Here is a 21,062-nt window from a genome sequence, read left to right on the forward strand (position 1 = left end):
CAAATGAAAAAAGTGATAACTCTCAGTAGATGTTGTTACAAAATCCAGTTATGTAACTATAAAATTACTCATCGTAGTTGATGAGGAAATGCCAGCGTGAACAGTGCCAAGAAAAAACAATAATGTATATTCATTTAGTCCAAAACACCCTTAAACAAGGGGCCCTTTTCCTCCCAACTCCAGAAATACATGGTCAGTAGTCATGTTTTATTATAGGTGAAGAAACAAAAATAAGATCCAACAAAGCATTTTATTACACGTTTTTAAGATGAAGTACAATCGGGAAGTAGGGAAGAGGTTGAATTAAAAAAGGACATTAGATGTTTGCTAAATATTTTCTCTTTTGTTTTATTTATAGAACATAAGTATTCTATGAAAGTTTTCCCAAAGGCCATGAGCAAACACATGAAGCTTAACAATTTGTCCATTGTAGCTTTTGTTAAACCCTGGTTTTTGACTCTGTGGCCTTTGTTCTTGTATTTTGAAGGACTGACTGCATTTTAAGCTGCTGGATTATAGTACTCGTGGTTTATTCTTTGGTGGCTAAAATGTCTTTCACAATGTTATAGTGTTATTAACTGAACTTTTCACCATGCTGTCTGTAAAATCCAACAAGCTACACAGAGTACATTTGTAGAATATTTCTCCAGTGCCCAAAGTGACATGATGTCTTTATGTTCTTCTGGTAACACATTGTGAATTTACTCTGAAACAGTTGCCATTGAATTCCAAGAAAGTGTGGCTTCATGCAGCAAGTGTGTGCACAATACTGTGGGCCCAGTATTAAGGATACTTTACAGAGCTATATGCCAGAGTTTCTGCCATCAAAGAGCTCTCCTTGCAACTGAAAAGAAGTTTCCTCAACACAGAACTAAAAAATGCAAGATCATATGCCAAGGAGGAGTGTTAAAAGTTTGGTACAAGCTGCAGGTGCAGTGGAAGATTAGAACTGGGAAGGCTGTGAGAGCCATGAGGCTTGTAGGAAGGGGGAAGGTGGGATTTGGAATGCATGCTGGGCAGGCTATCAACAAACATCTCCTCCAAGCCTCCTCACCCAGATCAGCCTTCTACCTCCTCTGCCTACCCACCCCTAAGCTCACTGCACCTGGAGAACATACTGAAATCAGCTGGATCTCTCTCCCTCGTAGATTATAAGTGGACATGGCCTATGGCTTATTGAGCTTTGTAGCACTCTCACACCCTACCCCCTGTCCCAGACCCCTAGCAGTGTGCCCAGCTATAAATACTCAAGTAAATACCTAAAAAATACTTAAAAAAAAAATGACCTGAAAGGGCATGGTATGAGATCTGGTGAATTCCTACTAAAACCTTTTAAATCATTAACGTTGATGAGTTAAACACTCTGTTTTCAAACATAAATGTTCACAGAGAGTTTTAGAGCAAAAATGCACTGACACAAACAACCTACAAATTACACATTGTACTTTCTGTGCCTTGGTAACTTTTCAAAGTGGGAAAGGATGGGAGCGAGGTGGGGGAGGGAGGAATGAGTTTGTTAACTGAAATCCCTGCAATAAAATCAAGACCTCTGCCCCCCACCCCTACCCCCACTCCATGCCTACCAGGGTCTCTGAGGGAACTAGTTAAGCTCTGGAACAGTTACTGTGTTTCTAGCCCAAAGTGCCCACAGACATTATTAAAATATAGAAGAGGAGACTGTTCCATCCTGTTCATTCTTGCTGGCACAATGTGTGTGAAAGTAGAAAACCACAGCGGCCAGCCTTTGTTTGAAAACAGTTCTCAAGTTCTGTATTTAAATTTTTTTTAATCTTTTTTTTTTTTTTTTGAGAGAGAGAGAGATCAAGTGGGAGAGGGAGACACAGAACCCAAAGCAGGCTCCAGGCTCTGAGCTGTCAGCACAAGGCCTGACATGGGGCTCGAACTCATAAACTGTGAGATCATGACCCCAGCTGAAGTCGGAGGAGGCTTAACCCACTGAGCCACCCAGGCACCCCTCGGGTTCTGCATTTTATTTTATTTTTTTTTTTTTTTTATTTATTTTTGGGACAGAGAGAGACAGAGCATGAACGGGGGAGGGGCAGAGAGAGAGGGAGACACAGAATCGGAAACAGGCTCCAGGCTCCGAGCCATCAGCCCAGAGCCTGACGCGGGGCTCGAACTCACAGACCGCGAGATCGTGACCTGGCTGAAGTCGGACGCTTAACCGACTGCGCCACCCAGGCGCCCCGGGTTCTGCATTTTAAACCTTAGTGTGATCCTCCACTTGTTGCCTTCTTCCTACTTGTGGGGAAAAAAAATGTTACAGTATATTTACTACACACACTTATTAGAAACTACTTCATACTTTGTCTTGTCTCTCATTCTCCCCTAAGCTATTTAGTCAGGCATCTGCTCTGGCGTAGACATCAGGGGGTCAGAGAGGAGTGACTCCAGACACTGTCCTCAAGATGCTCAGTGCAGTGTCTGACCAGAGGGACAGCTCATGTATTTTCAGACTCAAGTCCCTGCCAAAGGACCCAGTGCTGAAAATCATTTGTAATTGCTTCTGGTGGTGGGAGGGCACCCAATAATATATTAAACAAATCCAAGAACAAGGTATGCCCTTTAAATGCTATAACAAAAGTCAACTTGAGAAGCATAATTTCAGCAAAGGATGCTATTATACACAGTATCCTAATAATTATTGTTTATCAAGCTGAACATTGTGTAAGTGCTTTATGTGCATTTGATCATGAATCTTTATAATTGTCCTGTACTTGGTGAGGTCTTGGCCAGAAACATATAGCCAGTAAGAGTGTTTAGATCCCAGATCTTGAGCCAGTCTACCTACAACCTGAGGCCATGCTCTTAACAACCATTCTGTACTGAATAGATCAGCTTTACAACTTCCCTGTTAAAAGGAAACCACAAGTTTAGCCAAGAAAACATTTACAAAGTCATAACAGGGTATGTGTCATGCTGGTGCAACCCATGCTATCTCCCTTAGACCACAATTCTTGTTGGTGGAAAAATGTGTTGGCCTTCCTGGGGCAGGAAGGCACTCAAGTCCACGGGGGAGTATGGAAGTCTCCAGCACTAAGAAAACTCTTTTGTCTTTCCCACTGAAAAAATATATGGCCTGAAGCTGATTTATCACCCCTAATTTATTTACCTCTTCAGTTTTATTGTCTACAGAATTGGAATAATTATTTCTGCCTTTAGAGAGAGATTCATGTATTCAGTAACTTATTGTCAGGGATAATTTCAGGCAGTGCAGATGTAAAGATAAATGAGGCAGACAGAAAGTTTAGTATGGTATTGGCACAAGGGTAGCCATAAACAGTGGAACAGAATAAAGAGTTTACAAGTAGATTCACTGATTTTGACAAGAAGGCAAGATAATCCACTGAAGACATGATAGTCTTTTTTAGAAAAAGAGCTGAAACAACTGGATATCCATACAGGGAAAAAATGAACCTCGGTCCTTACCTCATGCCATACATACACTCAAAAAAAAAAAAAAAAATACTGGAATGGATCAGTGTAAAAACTACCATTGGGAAAGGGCACAAGGGAACTTTTGGTGATGATGGAAACATTCTAGGGGCGCCTGGGTGGCGCAGTCGGTTAAGCGTCCGACTTCAGCCAGGTCACGATCTCGCGGTCCGTGAGTTCGAGCCCCGCGTCAGGCTCTGGGCTGATGGCTCAGAGCCTGGAGCCTGTTTCCGATTCTGTGTCTCCCTCTCTCTGCCCCTCCCCCGTTCATGCTCTGTCTGTCTCTCTCTGTCCCCAAAAAAATAAATAAAAAACGTTGAAAAAAAAAAAAATTTTAGAAACATTCTATATTTTGTTTATTGTGGGAGTCACCTGGGTGTACAAATTTGTCAATACTCACTAAAATGTATACTAAAATAGGCACATTTTATTGTTTGTAAACTATACCACAGTAAAGCTGATTTTTTTTTTTTTTTTTTTTTTTTTTTTGAGAGAGAGAGAGAAAGGGCGAGCAGGGGAGGGGCAGAGAGACAGGGAGACATGGAATCCGAAGCAGGCTCCAGACTCTGAGCTAGCTGTCAGCACAGAGCCCGATGCAGGGTTCGAACTCATGAACCATGAGATCACGACCTGAACGAAGTTGGACGCTTAACCATCTGAGCAACCCAGGTACCCCAAAGCTGATTTTTAAAAATAATATCCTGTCACTCCTTTGACAGTGAACGTTAGGTAAAATCTAAATTCCTTACTCGGTCCTACAAAGTCCTAGGTGATCTGGACCTGTCTACTCCTCTGACCCATCTTATAGTGTTCCATTTGCTTTTGTTGTTCTTTCTGGAATGTTCTTCTCTCAGATCTAGGTGCAGCTGATTCCTAAAGAGGCTCCAGCTCTGGGGCCATCTCCTTGGTGACGTTCCCACCTCCTCAGTGAAGTTCTCCTTGGTTGCCTAACTCAGCACTTGACTACATCATAGTGTGTTTTCCAAAGGATGCATCATTAGCTGAAATTCTTACTTACATGGTATTTATTTATTGTCTGCTTCTCCCCACGAGAATCTAATATCCGCATCACAGGAAAGATCTGTCTTGTGTACTCTTCTATCTCTAGGACCTAAATAATGTCTGCCTAATAGTTGGTGTTCAGTAATTATTAATAATATAATAAGGTAATAAAAAGAGTGAGGATTCTACCATGGAGACAGGGCAGAAACACAGAATGTTGCTAAGTAAAGTAACGGCACCATAGATTTTGTGTTGCAAAATGGTTATAGGATTGGATTGCCAACTGGGGAAGACTGAAGGCAGGCAGATTATATAGAAGACTACCACAACCATTTCTGGTAAGGAGAAGATAGGGAGGCTGAACTGAGGCTCACTCAGAGGAGACAAGGGATGGAACAATAAGAGCAATATTTAAGAGGTGGAATCAGCAACCTGTATTTATGTTCTGAGGGAAGGAGGGCAGTAGTCGAAGATTATATCCATGCACATCTGAGTTAATGGTGGTGCCCTGAACTGAAACAAGGGATGTGGGAGATGTAGCATAGTTAGCAGATGAGTTTGGTTTGGGAATGTTAGCTTTGAGCCACCTGCAAAACATTCTGGTAATGCTGTTCAGTGGACAGTTGGTAATACCAGTCAGAAATTCGGGAAGGAGTCAGGACTGAGGGCATGGATTTGAGAGTTATTAGGTTGTAGGTGGTAATAAAGGCATGGGAATGGAACTTTAGCAAGAGCTGAGGGTAAAAAGAAAGGAGGGCCAATGATGAAATTCTAGGGGTTGACTAACTTTTGAGGACTGGGAAGAAGAAAAATCAGTAAAGAATAATGAGAGCAGTTGGGAGGAGCAGAATGTGGAACCCATGAGAAAGAACAATTAATAGTGGCAAATGCCACAGAGATCTGGCAAGAGAAAGACTGAAAACTTGGCAACTAGGAGTGACTGGTGACTTGAGCAAGAGCTGTTTGTTTCAGGCAAAATACAGAATGTAGTCATTTGAGGAGTAAATGGCGGGCATGGGGAAGGGACTTAGGATAGGATGCCGAGGATTCTTTCCAAAAGGTGGGAAAGTAGGAATTCCTGGCTGCACACCCTAGTAGGAGAAAGCTGTCTTTTAAGAATACAGCTGGACTAAAGCATTTGATTCAAAAGCTGAAAGTGTCTGTAGGCATTGTGTGCAAAGGATACTGAACTACCTGAGCACTGATACACAGATTGCCAAATGTCACCAAGGGCCTGGCTGGGGTTGGAGATGGCTCCTTTAGTTTGGCAATAATGGCATGGTTGTATGATTCTCTCCAGTGGTCTCCAGCCTCCTGGGTGTAGGAGCCAGGATGCCAAGTGACTGGCTTGATCACAGTTGTATACTGGCAGGGTAGTTGTGGCAGAAGGACAAGAGGTGAGGATATTGGGGATTGTGGTCTACAGGATTGGATCTAGACTGAGACAAAGTAAAGCAGGCAGGTCGAGTGGGGAGGGGGTGGAGATAGAGACTGAGGGAAAATAGAAGGGCTAGAAAGTCCAGTGAGGAGAGTAAGAGATCTGAAGAATGGTAGGGTGCAGTTAGAGATGGTTATGTAGAACTTCAGAATTACTTGGAATTTCAGAATTTAGAATTTGGAGAGATGAAAGATCCGGGGTGTGCTTATGTGATTAGTGGATGAAATGGAGGATAGAGACATAGGTGAAGGTTAGATCTTTGAACTTAAGAAGTGTAGCCACCATAATGTCACCCCATTCATACTGATGTTCCCCTACCTCTGGGAGACAGATGAAGATTGAAACCAGGAAATCCAGTGAGTAATCAGGAATTGGTAGATAACAGTTACACGGAGCAGAGAGAGCTGGATGTATGAAGCTCAAAGGAGCATGGGCATTGCATGAAAGGGGGAAGGCATATCCTGAAGGCCATAATGGTGAGTTAGGAGAATGCCAGACTGATTCTGGTGGAGCCCTTCCAAATCCTGGCAGCATCCAAGCTGTGACCACTGGAATAAACTGGAAGTCATGTGCACTGGAGGAGAAGAAGTTAAGGAAGCCCCAGGGGAACAGTCGGGTCATCTGCAATAGCGATAGGTGATAGGGTGGAAAGAGACCTCATAATGCCTAATGAAAGAAGCCTGAATTGGTTTTGGAACTCTCGGAAGTAATGCAATATAAATTTAACATACAAAGTGTATATTTGTTCCCACTAAGAGCTATATATTTCAGTAGCAAAAATAACAAAATTATATTGTTATGATTTCTGTGAAAAGTGTAATTTAATATTTGGAACAGCTTTTGAATCTGTGTTTAAAAATTATGTAGGTTTGTATTTTAGTTGGGTTTCTAGCATTTTATAAATAATATTTTTAAAGTATGAATGCTAATATTTATGTGTGTGGGTTTGTTTTCTTTTTTAAACAGGTTCTTAATCAAGAACCAACTCTATGGATCCAGGACAGGTTTATCCCATGGCCTGCTCTGAACAGCGTGTTGTCCAATAGAAGATTCCATTGGCAAACCGTCTCTGTTGCCTTATAGAGCAAGCAAAGAAGATGGATCGACCGAAGAACCATCTGCCTGTGTGCTTTCTACCTACTGTGCCCTTTTTAATCCTAGTATCCACTCTAGCGGCTGCTAAGAGTGTGACTAATAGCACTTTAAATGGCACTGACATTGTCTTGGGCTCTGTGCCTGTAATCATTGCCAGAACTGACCATATCATAGTCAAGGAAGGGAACAGTGCCTTGATTAATTGTAGTGTTTATGGTATCCCTGAGCCACAATTCAAGTGGTATAATTCCATTGGCAAGCTGCTGACAGAAGACGAGGAGAAAGGAGGAGGTAGGCTTTCAAGTTGTATCAAATATCATAAGATATAAACATGGACTTTGGAACCCGCACTCTGAATGTTAGTTGTTCCTATTCAAGTGATTTAAGGATCTCATTTTGTCTTCTTTCTCTAAGGCAAGAGGGAGAAATATATATTCTTAAGGATTCGAATCGCTAATTACTTCATAGTTTGCACTTTTTGACTTGGAAGACAGGGCGAGCCTCTTGGAATTTTGTAACATAATGCATACAAAATGTTATAGGGACGAATGTAAAATGGGTTTTCCATAAGTATACGTTCCATTTATAAGGGAGTTTTATTTTGTGTCATGGAGCTGGGTCCAGTAAACAATATAGCAGGCGTTTATGGTTAAATGTCAGTTTAATTCATTGACTGTGGATTTAAAGACCACGCTTCTTAAAAGAAGTCTCTGTGCAAGGTTCTCAGCCACGACTTGAGATCATTCTGTGCTTCTGAAGACCTGGCTGAAGTTTCTAGATTGTTGCAGCTGAGGCCAAGACGGAAGATTCAGTAGCAAGAAATAACATGTGGCAATAGGGGAATGCTTAGTTTTTAATGAGTGCATTTCTGGCCAAAAAATGTGAATCACCTACATAAGCACTGAGCCTGCTTCAGGAAAGACTTCGGCCAGAGAGAGGATTGATTGGGTCACTGTGAATAACTGCACTTCTTGTTTTAGGTGTGAGAAGTACTTGTCTGAAAACCCAAGCCTGAGCTAATTGACCTGAAGGAGTTAATGTACTTTCTAAAGCATTTACTGTGTGAAGTAGGGGTGGGGGAGTAAAAAGACCATCGTTCTGAAGTAGCAGCTTACTAGTTTCTGTCACCTTTCATTCATGTTGTACTTCCCATCCACAGCCCTTTAAGCAATGAATAATCCCCAGAGAGTTTCTGCTCCAAGAAAACCTACGTTTTTAATCTCATTCCTTCATTTTCTCTCACTCTGGAAAAGAATGGAAGCTAATACCTTATGTCTCCTTAGGAGCTGAGCAAATGGAGTTTCCTTGCCATTACATACTTGTGGCTCACCGCTGTGTCCCTCATGGTTAAGGCCACTAGCAGTCCAACTACCTGGGATCTGGGGTTTCATTGTAGCACTCTCACATTGCTTTGAATTAACCATTCAGGGATGTACAACATGACAAAGCTTCCTCCCTCCAGTGAAAATACCACATGTTACATGTATGTCTGTCTGTTTAATTTGGTAGAGTGGACCTCTATCCCCACCGAGTAAAATTTTGAGGCCATAGAATTTTTAAATTGGAAGGGACTTAGAGACAGTGTAATCCAAATCTCTTCTTCCACCCACGTTTTCCCAAAGTCCCACTGTCAGTTAATGGCTGTGACTAGAACCTTCACTAGTGACAGTGAGAAGAAGAGACACCACCACCCCAAGCCCACAGTTGGTTTCCACCCCTACCATTCCTTCCTCACAGACTCCAAGTCAAAAGCAAGTGATCCCACACTTGTGAAGGGGGCAGTAACCATGGTAACATATACACACTCAAGTCCCCGTACTCCATCAGATCTTTCTGCGAGCTGGGCCGCCGCGGGGAATAACAAGGGAACTGAATTGAGGGGAACAAGGACTCCAGACCTGAATCTACCTTTCACATGGACACTGAAGCACGGGGTCATCACCGGTACCAAGGAGCTGGGGCACTAAACCCCTGAGTCCTAGAGAGGGAGACACTGTGGGAACCACAGTGCTGGGGCCTGAATTTCAGTCACCACATTTTGATTGCAGTCCTAAAGTAGGCCTTTCTGCTTCAGAGAGATCACATGTTGCCTCAGTTGAAAAGGTCGTTCTAACTATTAACGTGGGCTTGGCAAGCACACTCTGTACCTGCCTTCTTGATCTGTGTCTTAGGAGGCTGGACTAGATGGAAGCCACATGGCTCGATTTCCTTTTGTTCTGTGGCACTCAGGTGGTCCATAGTAGCAGACTGCAGAAGCCCAGAACCCCAGGACCAGGGGAAGCCAGCAAAAGCCTTTGTGGCACAGAGAACTGCTCCATCAGAACCCAGCATTTGTATTGTTTGCAGCCAGCAGTCTTGCTGATAAATCAGTTAGCCATTTTCAAATCTCATAAGGAAGATGCACTGCAGATTTTTAAAAAGAACTCGTGTGATACTAGTACTTGATGTTCCAGCTCAGCCTTTGTATTGCAGTGCATAATAATAGTGATTCCAGAATGTCAGGAACACAGGGCAATACACAAAACACTGTACCTCACAACTAAGCAAGACATAAGAAATAGCAGAAATGACACTCCTCGTCATGAAATATTAGAACTTCAGTGCTCAAATGGCCTATCAGAGGACCCATAAGTCTTTAACTCTTTCTTTCTGATGGGGAAAATGCCCATATTATAACCATGGACAAAAATTTCAGTTGTCAGGCTAATAGTCTAGAAGTTTAAATGGAGCAGTGTTTCATTATAACTCAACAAAGAGGTGATTGAATGAATATAGTATGAAAAATGATGCTAATATCCCAGAACATTACCTAGATACAATAGACTACTGTTAAAACCAAACTAAAAAAACTAATGTAATTTTCATTAACAATCCCAACCATTGATTAAGCCCTCGTATACCAAGTTACAGATACCATTTCTGATCCTTACAGTAAGCATGACGGGTAGATATTATTAATCCTCATGTATACAGTTGAGGGACCAAGTGAACAGAGAGGATATTACACGGCCAGAGTGTGGACAAGCTAGTATTTATTCTCCCTCTGTGTCCAACCAGCATCTGCTCACTCTTCGGGTCTTGCTAGGTGAAAAATGTTGAAGAGCATCCAACCCAGACTGAGTGAATGAGAGAAGCCTTCCTGGATGGAAAATGCATGGTAATCACCCACATCAGTTTCAGTGTCAGGATATATGCTGTCACGTGTATATGTGACACACACACACACAAAGCATCAAAATCACCTGGTGACTCGATCTAGGAGCACATCACCATTCATTGTGTGATTAGGAAGGACCAACTTCATTTCTCGTTTATGCTGAGAAAGTGAGAGAGCTATTATTCATGCCAGCCCTGCCGGTCCTGGAAAGAGTGGGGCTACTGCCCGTCACTGGCGGGAGCGTCAACTGCTTCACTGCCCTTCCCTGCTGCTCATTCCTTCAAGTCCAGAGGATCGAGACAGGCTAATGTGTAATCTGTCTCTGGAGGAGGACTTTTCTTTTTCTGGCCGTTCACTAAAGGACATGTTTTGGGGGTAGTCCACCACCCATATTACAGAAATAGCTCAGAATTCCAATAACATGCATAACCACAAATGACCACAAAGTCCTTTTGCTTGAGGTGAGTAGAAATAAACAGTTGTCAGAAAGTATTATGAAAAAAGTGCCAGTTATTTCAGGTACTAATTATCCAGCGTATTTTTGCCATGGCTTTGTACTCTGACTTTAAGCCATTTAAATGCACATTAGCACCTTTGATGATAAATAACGAGCATTTCAGGAAAGTCAGCCAGCAGAGGCCTTGCCAAACACCTCTGCCTTGTTAGCGATTAAGTTTGAAATTCTTCTTCCAACTTAGGTTTGAGACTTCTGTGGATTGGTTCTCCACACCCTTATAGCGTTCTTCCACCAAAAATAACTGAAGACTGTCTTTTAAAGTAAAACATGCACAGAGTAAATGGAGCCAAAGTGCACAAAGTTCCCAATTGTCACCTCTGCTACTTTAGCGTTGTGGAATTCATTATTACAGGTTTTGGTTTGTTTGTTTTTGTTTTTAAGAGAAAGAGCACTCACATTTGCACACCAGTAGTGGAGGGGCAGAGAGAGAGGGAGAGAGAATCTCAAGCAGGCTCCACGCTCAGCTCGAAGCTCCATGGTTGGTGGGGCAGGGGGAGGGGAGGCACGATCTCATGACAGTGAGATCATGAACTGAGCTGAAATCAAGAGTTGGTCACTCATCCCCCTGAGCCACCCAGGAGCCCCATAAGTTTTGCATTTATTTATTTATTTGCATTTATCTCCACTTTTCAGATTTTTGGAATAGACTATAAAATGCGTGTTCACTACTTCTGCAAGGGACAACAACCTGTGCCAGCCCTGTTTTCAGACTAGTTCGTATATGACCTCCTTACTTAATGCACGTCTAAGAAGGGTCAGTTCCCACGGTAAATATAAATCATCCTTTACCTCTGAGATCGGCGTGAAGTAGTGCATTAACTACCGAAAATATGCTGAATTCTTCTTTTACTAGATTAAATATCTGAGATGAAAAATCAACTTACCAAAGGCATGAAATAAAATTAGTGTAATTAGGAATACATTACTGGAAATCCCACAATAGCCTTTCCTTAACTCCTCTGAGCCAGTTTTTGTAAGATAGAGATAATCCTTTTTTACTAGCAGGTGGGGCTGAGCGTCTTGAATAAACTATTGTGTATTAAACATTTTGCACAGTGGCCTGGAACATGTCCAGCTGTCAGTAAATGGCAACTGCTGCTATTGTTATTGGTAATATCGCCCTATATTTTGGCAGCCATAGATTCCAAGTGCCTAAATCTCTATTTCATAATCTAGTGTGTTTTGAAAAGACAGGAAATAATTTCCTGGGTAATTTCTTATTCTCTATCTCGATCTCTCAACCTTAAAAACATTGAATTAATATAAAAAAATTTATAGCCCTTCAAAGTTATTTGAAATTTCAGGCTGCCTGGGCAGCTCAGTCAGTTAAGCATCTGACTCTTGATTTCGGGTCAGGTCATGATCTCACGGTTTTCAGGTTTGAGCCCCGTGTCAGCACAGAGCCTGCTTGGGATTTTTTTCTCTCCCTCTCTGTGTGCCCTTCCCCTGCTTGTGCTCATTCACTCGCTCTCAAAATAAATAAATAAACTTAAAAAAAAAAGTCATTTGAAATTTCAAAACAATATTGAGACTGCCATGGTAGCAAGTTTGGAATCCTTTCCTTCATCAGAGGCTTCCCCTTGCCCCACCATCACTCTTGAGTACACAGGACCTGTTGATATCCAACATGCTTCTATCTCTGAATAAGCAGTGAGCGTATGTGGACATTACTAAATGTGTTATACACAAGATGAACTTTACATCTGCCTAACTCAGTGGTTCTTGGCAGGAGCCTGTGTTCCACCCAGAGGACATTTGGCAAAGTCTGGAGATATATTTTGGTTGTCATAACCTGGCGGAGGAGGGAAAGGAAGTGGGGGAAATTATGCTACTGGCATCTACTAGGTAGAAGGAAGGAATGCTGCGACACATCTTTTAATGCACAAGATAAACCCCTACAAAGAATTACTCGGCACAAAATGTCAATGGTGTCAAAGCTCAGGGACCCTGATCTAACCCAAAGAAGCACTCCTCTGCTCACTAAAGAATCATTCCAAAGTAGATCTTGAGGTCAGTTGTTTGAACCCATTATGTATTCTTTCATAAAAGTAGTTTAAGTTATTATGGCTCATTTTCCAAATTGATCCATGTCAAGGGCCAACCTGATAACTAACCACCATTTATAGTTTTTCTTGGATGAGTTATGCTCCATTTGGGATATGAACTCAGAGTGCTATAGTCTTAGCTGTGAAAAGACCCTTCTGGATCCACCTCAGATAAGGATGACAGCCGAAATTCCCAACATGGAAGTCATTTATATGAACCCAGTGTAGGGTGCCCTTGTCTTGGAAAACCACCTGTAGCTGTTCTCAGAAAAGACTTACTAGCCTGCGTGGAATTACTTGGCACTAAAAATTAAGATCACCAGACCCAGTTAGCTGGAGGGTCATATGTTTCCTTTGCCAGGAAGTGAAAAGACAGTAGGTAATCTTTTCAGATATTATTTATACCTTTAAGCAGAGCGTAACTCCAGGCTGTGAACAGCATAGCCTTCCACCCCCACCTTCCTGAGCTGAAAGCTGAACTAAGCCTGTATTATCCCAGGCCGCCTTTACTCCACATGATGTAGGAACAAGCTTGTGAGAGCTGCCCTGGTAGCCTCTGAAGAGGTCTCTTGGGAGGATTGGGGGAGTGGTGCATAAGAGCCCTTACGGCTTGCAGTGTTTATAACCAGAGTCTTTGCAGTGGCTTCACGGAGCTGTCATCTACTGCATAAGCCTGTAACAGGTGCAGCCATGCAGTGCTAAATTTGTTTTCAATTATGTTTTGTAAAAAGGCATGGACCCTTTCTCTTCAGTGGTCTGTTTTTCACATATTGGAAGATAAGTACCACATTTATAGACACCTACACACGTGCATCTAGTTCTTATTTGAAGACTCGATTCGATGCGATATTCAGGTGAATCTTGTACTTCATTTATGTTTACCTAAACATTTATTGGAACGCTTACCACATGAATTTTTTTAATTTATTTTAACTTTTTAAAATGTTTGTTTATTTTTGAGAGAGAGACAGCAGGGTAGGGGCAGAAAGAGAGGGAGACACAGAATCTGAAGCCTCCAGGCTCCAGGCTCTGAGCTGTCAGCACAGAAGTCAAACGCTTAACCGACATGAGAATTTTTAAAGTTGGCCTCAAGAAAATAATGTATTGGGACACCTGGGTGGCTCAGTCTGTTAAGCGTTGACTCTTGATTTCAGCTCAGGTCATGATCTCGCGGTTTGTGGGTTCAAGCCCCATATTGGACCCTGCACTGAGCCTGCTTGGGATTCTCTCTCTCTCTGTCCCTCCCTCACTTACTCTCTCTCTCAAAAGAAATAAATAAACTTAAAAAAAAAGAAAAGAACCTACTTATTTTGGCCAGTTGAAATCTCCTCCTTAAAAACCATAGGTATGTAAAGCTCAAGAGCCTAAGTATCTCACTGGGATTGTGAACAGAGTTTTAATCTTTTCATGCCACTCACTGGGGACATAGACAAACCATACATCAGCTTATTTACACATTCACAGAAAGGTATCTCCAAAGAAAAAAGAAATCCTTATCTTCGAATAAGTAATTTGGGGGAAATTCTAAGAGCTTAGTATTTGGGCATAATTTTAATTTCTAATGCTCCATGATCCTCAGGAAAAGCTGGAGAAATTTAGGATTGTAGTAGACACGGTGTTTGAAGGAAGCTGTAATTATAGTATCTTTGTAGGTTGTGTTCTCACTTTCCTTATGATTCTTTAGTTCCAGAATGTATCAATGCTGTTCATTTCTATACAGCAGTAATGTGGTCAGAAGTCGTTTGCATGAGCCATAGTTCTGATCTAGTGCCATACACTGGCTACACACTGAGCCACAGTGACTCCCATCATATGACTGTAGCCATATGAGGCTGCTGATCTGCTTCTCTCATTACTGGACAGTCTACCTGACCCTGTCCTATTGACATGACATCATAGTGTCTGGAGCAACTTCCTCTTCCATGTGTGTGTGCCCCACAGTGAGCACGGTGGTACCAGGTCAGCCACCTTCCTGGCTTGGGACCAAGGTTATGGCTTCTCCCAGAGAATGTTGGCAGGAGGGGAAAGTTCTGGAACCATGTCCCTGTAGAAAAACTATCCTGAAAAGATTTTTCTCATTACCTTGATTTTCTTATATTCGTTAATATTTTTTCAGTCAATTTAGGCTTGTCTGATTTGAGAAATTTCAAGAAGTCTACAAGTAGGTCATAGACTACATTCATTTTGAATTTTGACAGATGCCTCCATATCAACCTTCCAAAGGTTTTACCAACCTGACTCCCCACTGCCACGTGTGTAAGCATCCCTTACCCTGTTCTCTCAGCAACATAATGTATAATCAGTGTCTTTCCTCTTTTTCTGGCACTCTGAAAGGTTGCAAGTTATGTTTTGGGGGGCGCCTGAGCAGCTCAGTCAGATAAGCATCTGACTTTGGCTCAGGTCATGATCTCATGGTTCGTGAGTTCAAGCCCTGAGTCAGGCTCTATGCTACAACACAGAGCCTGCTTGGGATTCTCTGTCTCCCTCCCTCTACTCCTCCCCTGCTCACACTGTCTCTCTCTCTCTCAAAAATAAACTCTTAAAAAAGTTATGTTTTTTATAGTTAGACACTATTCATATTTCTTTTTTCTGTGATTTATCCATTCGTATCCTTTCCCCATTTTTTTCTTTTGAGTTATTTGTCTTGATTTATAGGAGTTTTTTTTTTATGTTTTATACCTAGTAAGCATTTGTCTGTCAAATATTCATAATTTTCTCCCACTCTGTCATTTGCTTTTACTTTTACTTAGTATGACATATTTTATAGTGTAAAAATTTTAATTGTGGAGAAATCTAATCTATTATTGTTTTCCTTTATAGTTTCTTGAAATGCCTAAAAAGCCTTCGTATCCCTAGTTTGTAAAAATGTTTTTATATCCTCTATTAACTTTATGCTTTTTAAAAATATTTTTTAATGTTTATTTATTTTGAGAGAGAGAGAGAGCATGTAAGCAGGGGAGGGGCAGAGAGAGAGAATCCCAAGCAGGAACTGTGAGATCATGACCTGAGCCAATATCAAGAGTCTGACACTTAACCAAGTGAGCTATCCAGGCACCCTAATTTTATACTTTTAATTTACATTTAGATCTTCAGAATACTTGGAATTTATTTTTATGTATCACATCAAATAGGAACATAACTTCATTTTCATTTTTCTTTTAAATGAATGGTCAATTATCCCAATATCCTTTCCCTGCTGATTTAAAATATCTTCCTTATTTTTAAAATTCCCATGCTTACCGGCATCTGCTTCTGGACTTTCTGATTTTCTTCACTGGTTTAGTCAGGGGTCAGAGAAGTTTTCTCAGGTAGCGAGGTGACAGCGAGGTGGTGTCTGAACTGGGCTAAGAAGGGGTGAGGTAAGGCTTGGAGGCGGGAGGGAGGAGAGCTTTCCAGGCAGAGAGGAAACCTGTGGGAAGGTCCTATGGCAGCTGTAAGAAATGAAATAAGGCCTGTTTGTCAGGGGGAAGTCCTGTAGGGTGAGGGGTTCCTGTTCTCCCACAGGATAAATACAAAGCTCTTGAACATTCTGGCCCTGCATTCCTCTCCGGCCCTGTCCCCACCCTAGCCCTTCTTGGTTTTGGACGTAGTTTGTCAGCTGCAGCAGCACAGCCTGGGTTCCCTCTATTGCTCCTATGCCACCTGCACCACCCAGCCTGCCCTCATCCTGGCCCGGTTCCCCAAGCCTCTCCAAGAAGCTGGTGCTCCCACCCCACTGCCCTGGGCCGGCACTTTGCCAAGTGAGCCACGGTCCTTTGTTGCCGTCTGTGTCCCTCCTTGGGCCGGATGGTTTTCTCAGTCGGGGATCCTGTCTAACTCATCTTTGTATTCGTACAGTCGAGCGTGGAACCTGCTGCAAATGCAATTTACTCAATAATGTTTGTTGACTAAACGCTTGAACAAGATTAAAAAAAGATCACTGCCCTTCTAAAAATGTCAGCTTTTATGTGTGTGTGTGTGTGTGTGTGTGTGTGCACGCGCGCAGCATAAAATACACACTGCAGTACGGCTAAGAAATAACATCTGTTAGCTTTTCTCTTTGCAAAGGAGAGACTGTCACCACACTACTTCTGCTCCCACGTGGGAGGTTTTCATGTGCGATTCTTGTGCCTGGAGTTTCTCGGGGAGACTGTGACAGATTCCTGGGCAAACTCTAGCAGCCCTTCTCCTACTGCATGTGTCGGTATTTTAGGGTGAAGCCTTCAGGTGAGGGTCACCTTACAGGACCAGAGTGGATGATGGGAGTGGAGGAAGGGCTTTCAAAGGGTTACAATCTGAGCAAGGCACAGGGCATATATTAGTGAGTAACTGTCAAGGGCATTAGGGAAATATTTTACATGTAATCTTTGGTAATATATTCAGAAAGTCACGGTTTAACATCCGCCTCTTTATTTCCTCCAGAATCGTTGCATGTAGATCTGACTCGGCATCAGCTGCCGACATTTTAGGTTTTTATCTGTGCTAAAGTGATGCGGCTTAGTGAAAATTCAGCACAACTTTGACATGCCCAGTTACCATCTAAAATACACGAGAATTGCACTGTATACGCACTTCATGAAGAGCACTGATGGTTTCCTATGACAGTCATTGTGGGTGTTCTTGTTTTCTTAAGTAAAGTTAAAGCTAAAGCCAGGACCCTTCCAGAATGAGACTCAGGGCAAGATATTTGTAGACTGAGGCGAATGGTAACGTGCAAGACAGAAAACGTTCTCAAGATGATCCCAGCTGGATGGGTTCTATATGGAAATTCTTCGTGAGCCTGGGTGCAGAGCTGATGTGGGAGGACCACAAAGTGCAATCTATGCCATCTTCGTTGTTTTCAGGGCTGCATCTGGTAGTAGAACACACAGAAATCTTTATTTTTCACTAACCAGCGGTCAAGCTGAGACTGAGAGGAAATATGTAGAGTCTTAGTATTAGCCTTTAAAAAAGAAGTGATACAGACTTACATCACCTTTGCGGTGATAACCTTAGCTCCTGTGACGTTATAGTCTTTGGGCGGGGTGTGTGTGTGTGTGTGTGTGCGTGCGCGCATACGTGTGTGTGTCTGTTGGCTACCGAAGACTTGCTTTGTGACCCATAACAGAATACAGTGATCACTAAAATTATTATTTAGGTGTGAAGAGAAGCTGTTCATAATACCATCAGATACCTGCCTTCTTAGTTTAGTGGTCTTTTCTGCTCTTCTGCTACTCCCAGGTTCAGACTACTTTGGAGGTAATTCCTCCATAAAAGGAACGGCCATGGGATGTCAGGAGTTGAACAATTTGACCCTTACCACTCCCCATATAAATAACCTCACCTCACCTTCTTCCATCCTAGTTCCTGTTATATTTTCCAACAAAAGAAAGAAGGTAAATTTGAGAAACTCCTACAAGTATAGTCTGTAATTTTCTGGAACCAAATACCTTCCATATCCGTAATAAGCTTCCAGTCAACTCGAGTTTGCCTATGCCCGCTGTAGTCCACCTTTATGAAACATGCACATGTTAAAAATATAAATTGATAATACATTGATTCCCTTGCCCCAGATTATTTCTACATTTGGACAAACCTGCAGCCGAAGTATCAAAATCCACGTTCGGGGAATGAAGGGAGTGGAAGGCCTGCCCAATCTAAATGAGAGAAGATTTCACAGACTGGGTGCTTAGGTTTGTCGGTTGACACACATTCACAAGAAACCAAAAATTCACTAGATTTTCCAAACCAGTGTTTTCTACTCTTGGGGAAAAGAAACTGGCCGAATTGTTAGAAAAGGGTTACTCGGGGACACTAGGAACGACTCTTCACAGATGTTCTTTCAGAAAGAGTAATAGGACAGCACCTACAAGAGGCATCCTGCCAGATCCAGCGTGCCTAGCAGGTAGGAGGGGCCGCAGGTCCCCAGAAGGCACCTCACTGCTCCACCCTAGCTTCCTTAAGGATGTTCCTAGGAGTAGAAGATGCTGGAATGAAGAAGGCCCTCTCTTGCTTCAGTCCATAGTGCCCTGAGACTGTAGTCACTTACGTGTTCACAAGTTTAAAAGGGGGGGAGGAGGGGAACAAGTTGCTTGTTGCTTTTGGGAAATATCAGATTTTTAAATAGAATTAGAAGTCACTGCCAGAAGGAGAAGAAACAAGTGAAAATACAATTCGATAATAGGTACTTAAAAGGAAAACTACATGTTGAACTGCTCCATCTCTCAGGAGAGGCTCCTCTAGTTGGCTTGTGGAGCCGGAGTGCTTTTATGGAGAAATATCTCCCTGTCTGCTCCTCAGAGCTCCCAAGAGAACTGTCCTGGACCCTTCCATCTCTATAGGACGGTATAGGTAGGCTTTCAGAAAGCCTCAGACCCAGGACCTAGAAGCCAAACCTCTAATGACCTGTGGGTACAGAGGCAGACAAAGAATGAATCCCAATGAAAGAGTTTCCCCTGATTCAGAACTTCATCCCTGGGGCAACACTAGCTCCTTTCCAGGCCAGAGAAGGAAATCGAACTGCACTTATCAACATGCATTCTCCATTATGTGAGGCTTATTTTCAACTTGATGGGTCTATAATTTATTTGCAAGGCTAAAACATTAAATTGGTATTAATTCATACCCAGCCTCTGAATGTTCACATTGTTAGCTTGTAACTTTTAAGTACTATAAACAATTCATCATAAATTCTCAAAATTAATGACATGTTATGCTTGAATTAACTGAGGTCATACAAGGATAACTTCAACCTCAAATATGAGAAACCCAGGTAAACAATTATAATTTAATTGGCTTACTCCAGACTTTATGTTGATCCTAAAATACTTTATATTCTTAGAAGCATTAAACTCCCTCAATGAACATATATATTCAATAGCGTCATGCTCGTGGGCAGGTTAGAAAACCAGATGCTATGTTTAAGGAATTCTTTAATAAGAGCGCAGTATTTTCCAGATTGTTTATTTTTCCTACTTTTCACGAGGCTGTAGAATTACGTAGCATGGCTTGGGGGTTAAAAGTATAGCCTTTCGACCCTGAGTTCATCTGCTCTCCCACTTCTTCCAAACTGGTGACCTTGGGAAGGTGGGCTAATCTAACCGTGCCTTAGTTTCTTCATCCTGTGAAATGGAGCCGGTATGAGTACCAACCTCACAGAGTCGTTGTGAGATGAAAAGCATTAACGCACGTCGCTGTGTCACTGGCTGGCACGTAGTAATTGTTCACTGTCGGTATCAGTAGCAGTGGTAGCAGTGGCAGCAGATGTTTTTAGTAATGTGAGAGTTTGTAGACACTTTAATATGACCTGTGTGTCCTCGGTTGAATTTTCCCCCCCTTCCTTCCCACAGGAAAATGGCAGATGCATGACAGCGGCCTCCTGAACATCACCAAGGTGTCTTTTTCAGACCGAGGTAAATACACATGTGTTGCTTCTAACATCCATGGCACTGTGAACAACACGGTGACCCTGAGAGTCATCTTTACCTCTGGAGACATGGGCGTCTACTACATGGTCGTCTGCCTTGTGGCCTTCACCATTGTCATGGTCCTCAATATCACCCGCCTGTGCATGATGAGCAGTCACCTGAAGAAGACTGAGAAAGCCATCAATGAGTTCTTTAGGACAGAAGGCGCAGAGAAGCTGCAAAAGGCATTTGAGATTGCCAAGCGGATCCCCATCATCACCTCAGCCAAAACTCTAGAGCTTGCCAAAGTCACCCAGTTCAAAACCATGGAGTTTGCACGCTATATCGAAGAGCTTGCCAGGAGTGTGCCTCTGCCTCCCCTCATTATGAACTGCAGGACCATCATGGAGGAAATCATGGAGGTGGTCGGGCTTGAGGAGCAGGGGCAGAATTTTGTGCGGCACACTCCAGAAGGCCAGGAGGCCTCAGACAGGGATGAGGTTTACACAATCCCAAACTCCCTGAAGAGAAGTGACTCCCCCACTGCTGACTCGGACGCCTCATCGCTGCACGAGCAGCCTCAGCAAATTGCCATCAAGGTGTCTGTGCACCCACAGTCCAAAAAAGATCACGTGGATGACCAAGACGGCGTGCAATTTGAGGTCAAAGATGAAGAGGAGACAGAACCGTCAGCCGACCGTTCCCCGGAAACTGCAGAGCCTTCCACAGATGTAACATCCACAGAGCTAACGTCTGAAGAGTCAACACCTATCGAGGTATTAGATAGAGTCCTGCCACCAGCTCACCTGGAAACTTCAGAGCCAGCAGTGGCACAGGACAGAAACACCTGCATTATTTATGAAAGCCATGTCTAATATCAACCATGAAAAGCTATGCATATCAAGAAAATCAGGGGCTGCTCCTTGTAGTGCAGATGTAGTACGCACTCGCCGCTAAGCCTTACCAGGAGACTCTCATCCCTTAGGTA

At 42.6% G+C, this 21,062-nt stretch overlaps 1 protein-coding gene and 1 long non-coding RNA gene across 12 annotated transcripts in view; one reads left to right on the forward strand and one right to left on the reverse strand.

The window, feature by feature from the left end:
- MFAP3L (microfibril associated protein 3 like) overlaps positions 1–21,062 on the forward strand; it is a 69,682-nt gene that overhangs the window by 17,052 nt on the left and 31,568 nt on the right. For 2 of the 9 annotated variants that reach the window (XM_042935088.1, XM_042935086.1), the window contains 2 exons: positions 6,863–7,282; positions 20,018–20,850. In XM_042935088.1, coding sequence (XP_042791022.1) covers positions 6,994–7,282; positions 20,018–20,850 — 1,122 coding nt within the window. In that variant the 5' untranslated portion in view covers positions 6,863–6,993. Of the gene's footprint in view, positions 1–4,310; positions 4,478–4,713; positions 4,797–5,835; positions 5,856–5,885; positions 6,253–6,862; positions 7,283–20,017; positions 21,060–21,062 lie in introns of those variants that run through there. The other 7 variants (XM_042935087.1, XM_042935089.1, XM_042935090.1 and 4 more) reach the window with 7 other exon arrangements.
- LOC122217710 overlaps positions 20,175–21,062 on the reverse strand; it is a 154,005-nt gene continuing 153,117 nt past the window's right edge. For 2 of the 3 annotated variants that reach the window (XR_006201642.1, XR_006201641.1), the window contains one exon: positions 20,175–20,263. This is a non-coding gene — a long non-coding RNA (uncharacterized LOC122217710). The remainder of the gene's footprint in view (positions 20,264–21,062) is intronic. The other variant, XR_006201640.1, reaches the window with a different exon arrangement.

The sequence above is a fragment of the Panthera leo genome, chromosome B1 (genome assembly GCF_018350215.1).
Source record: "Panthera leo isolate Ple1 chromosome B1, P.leo_Ple1_pat1.1, whole genome shotgun sequence".
Lineage (NCBI taxonomy): Eukaryota > Metazoa > Chordata > Mammalia > Carnivora > Felidae > Panthera > Panthera leo.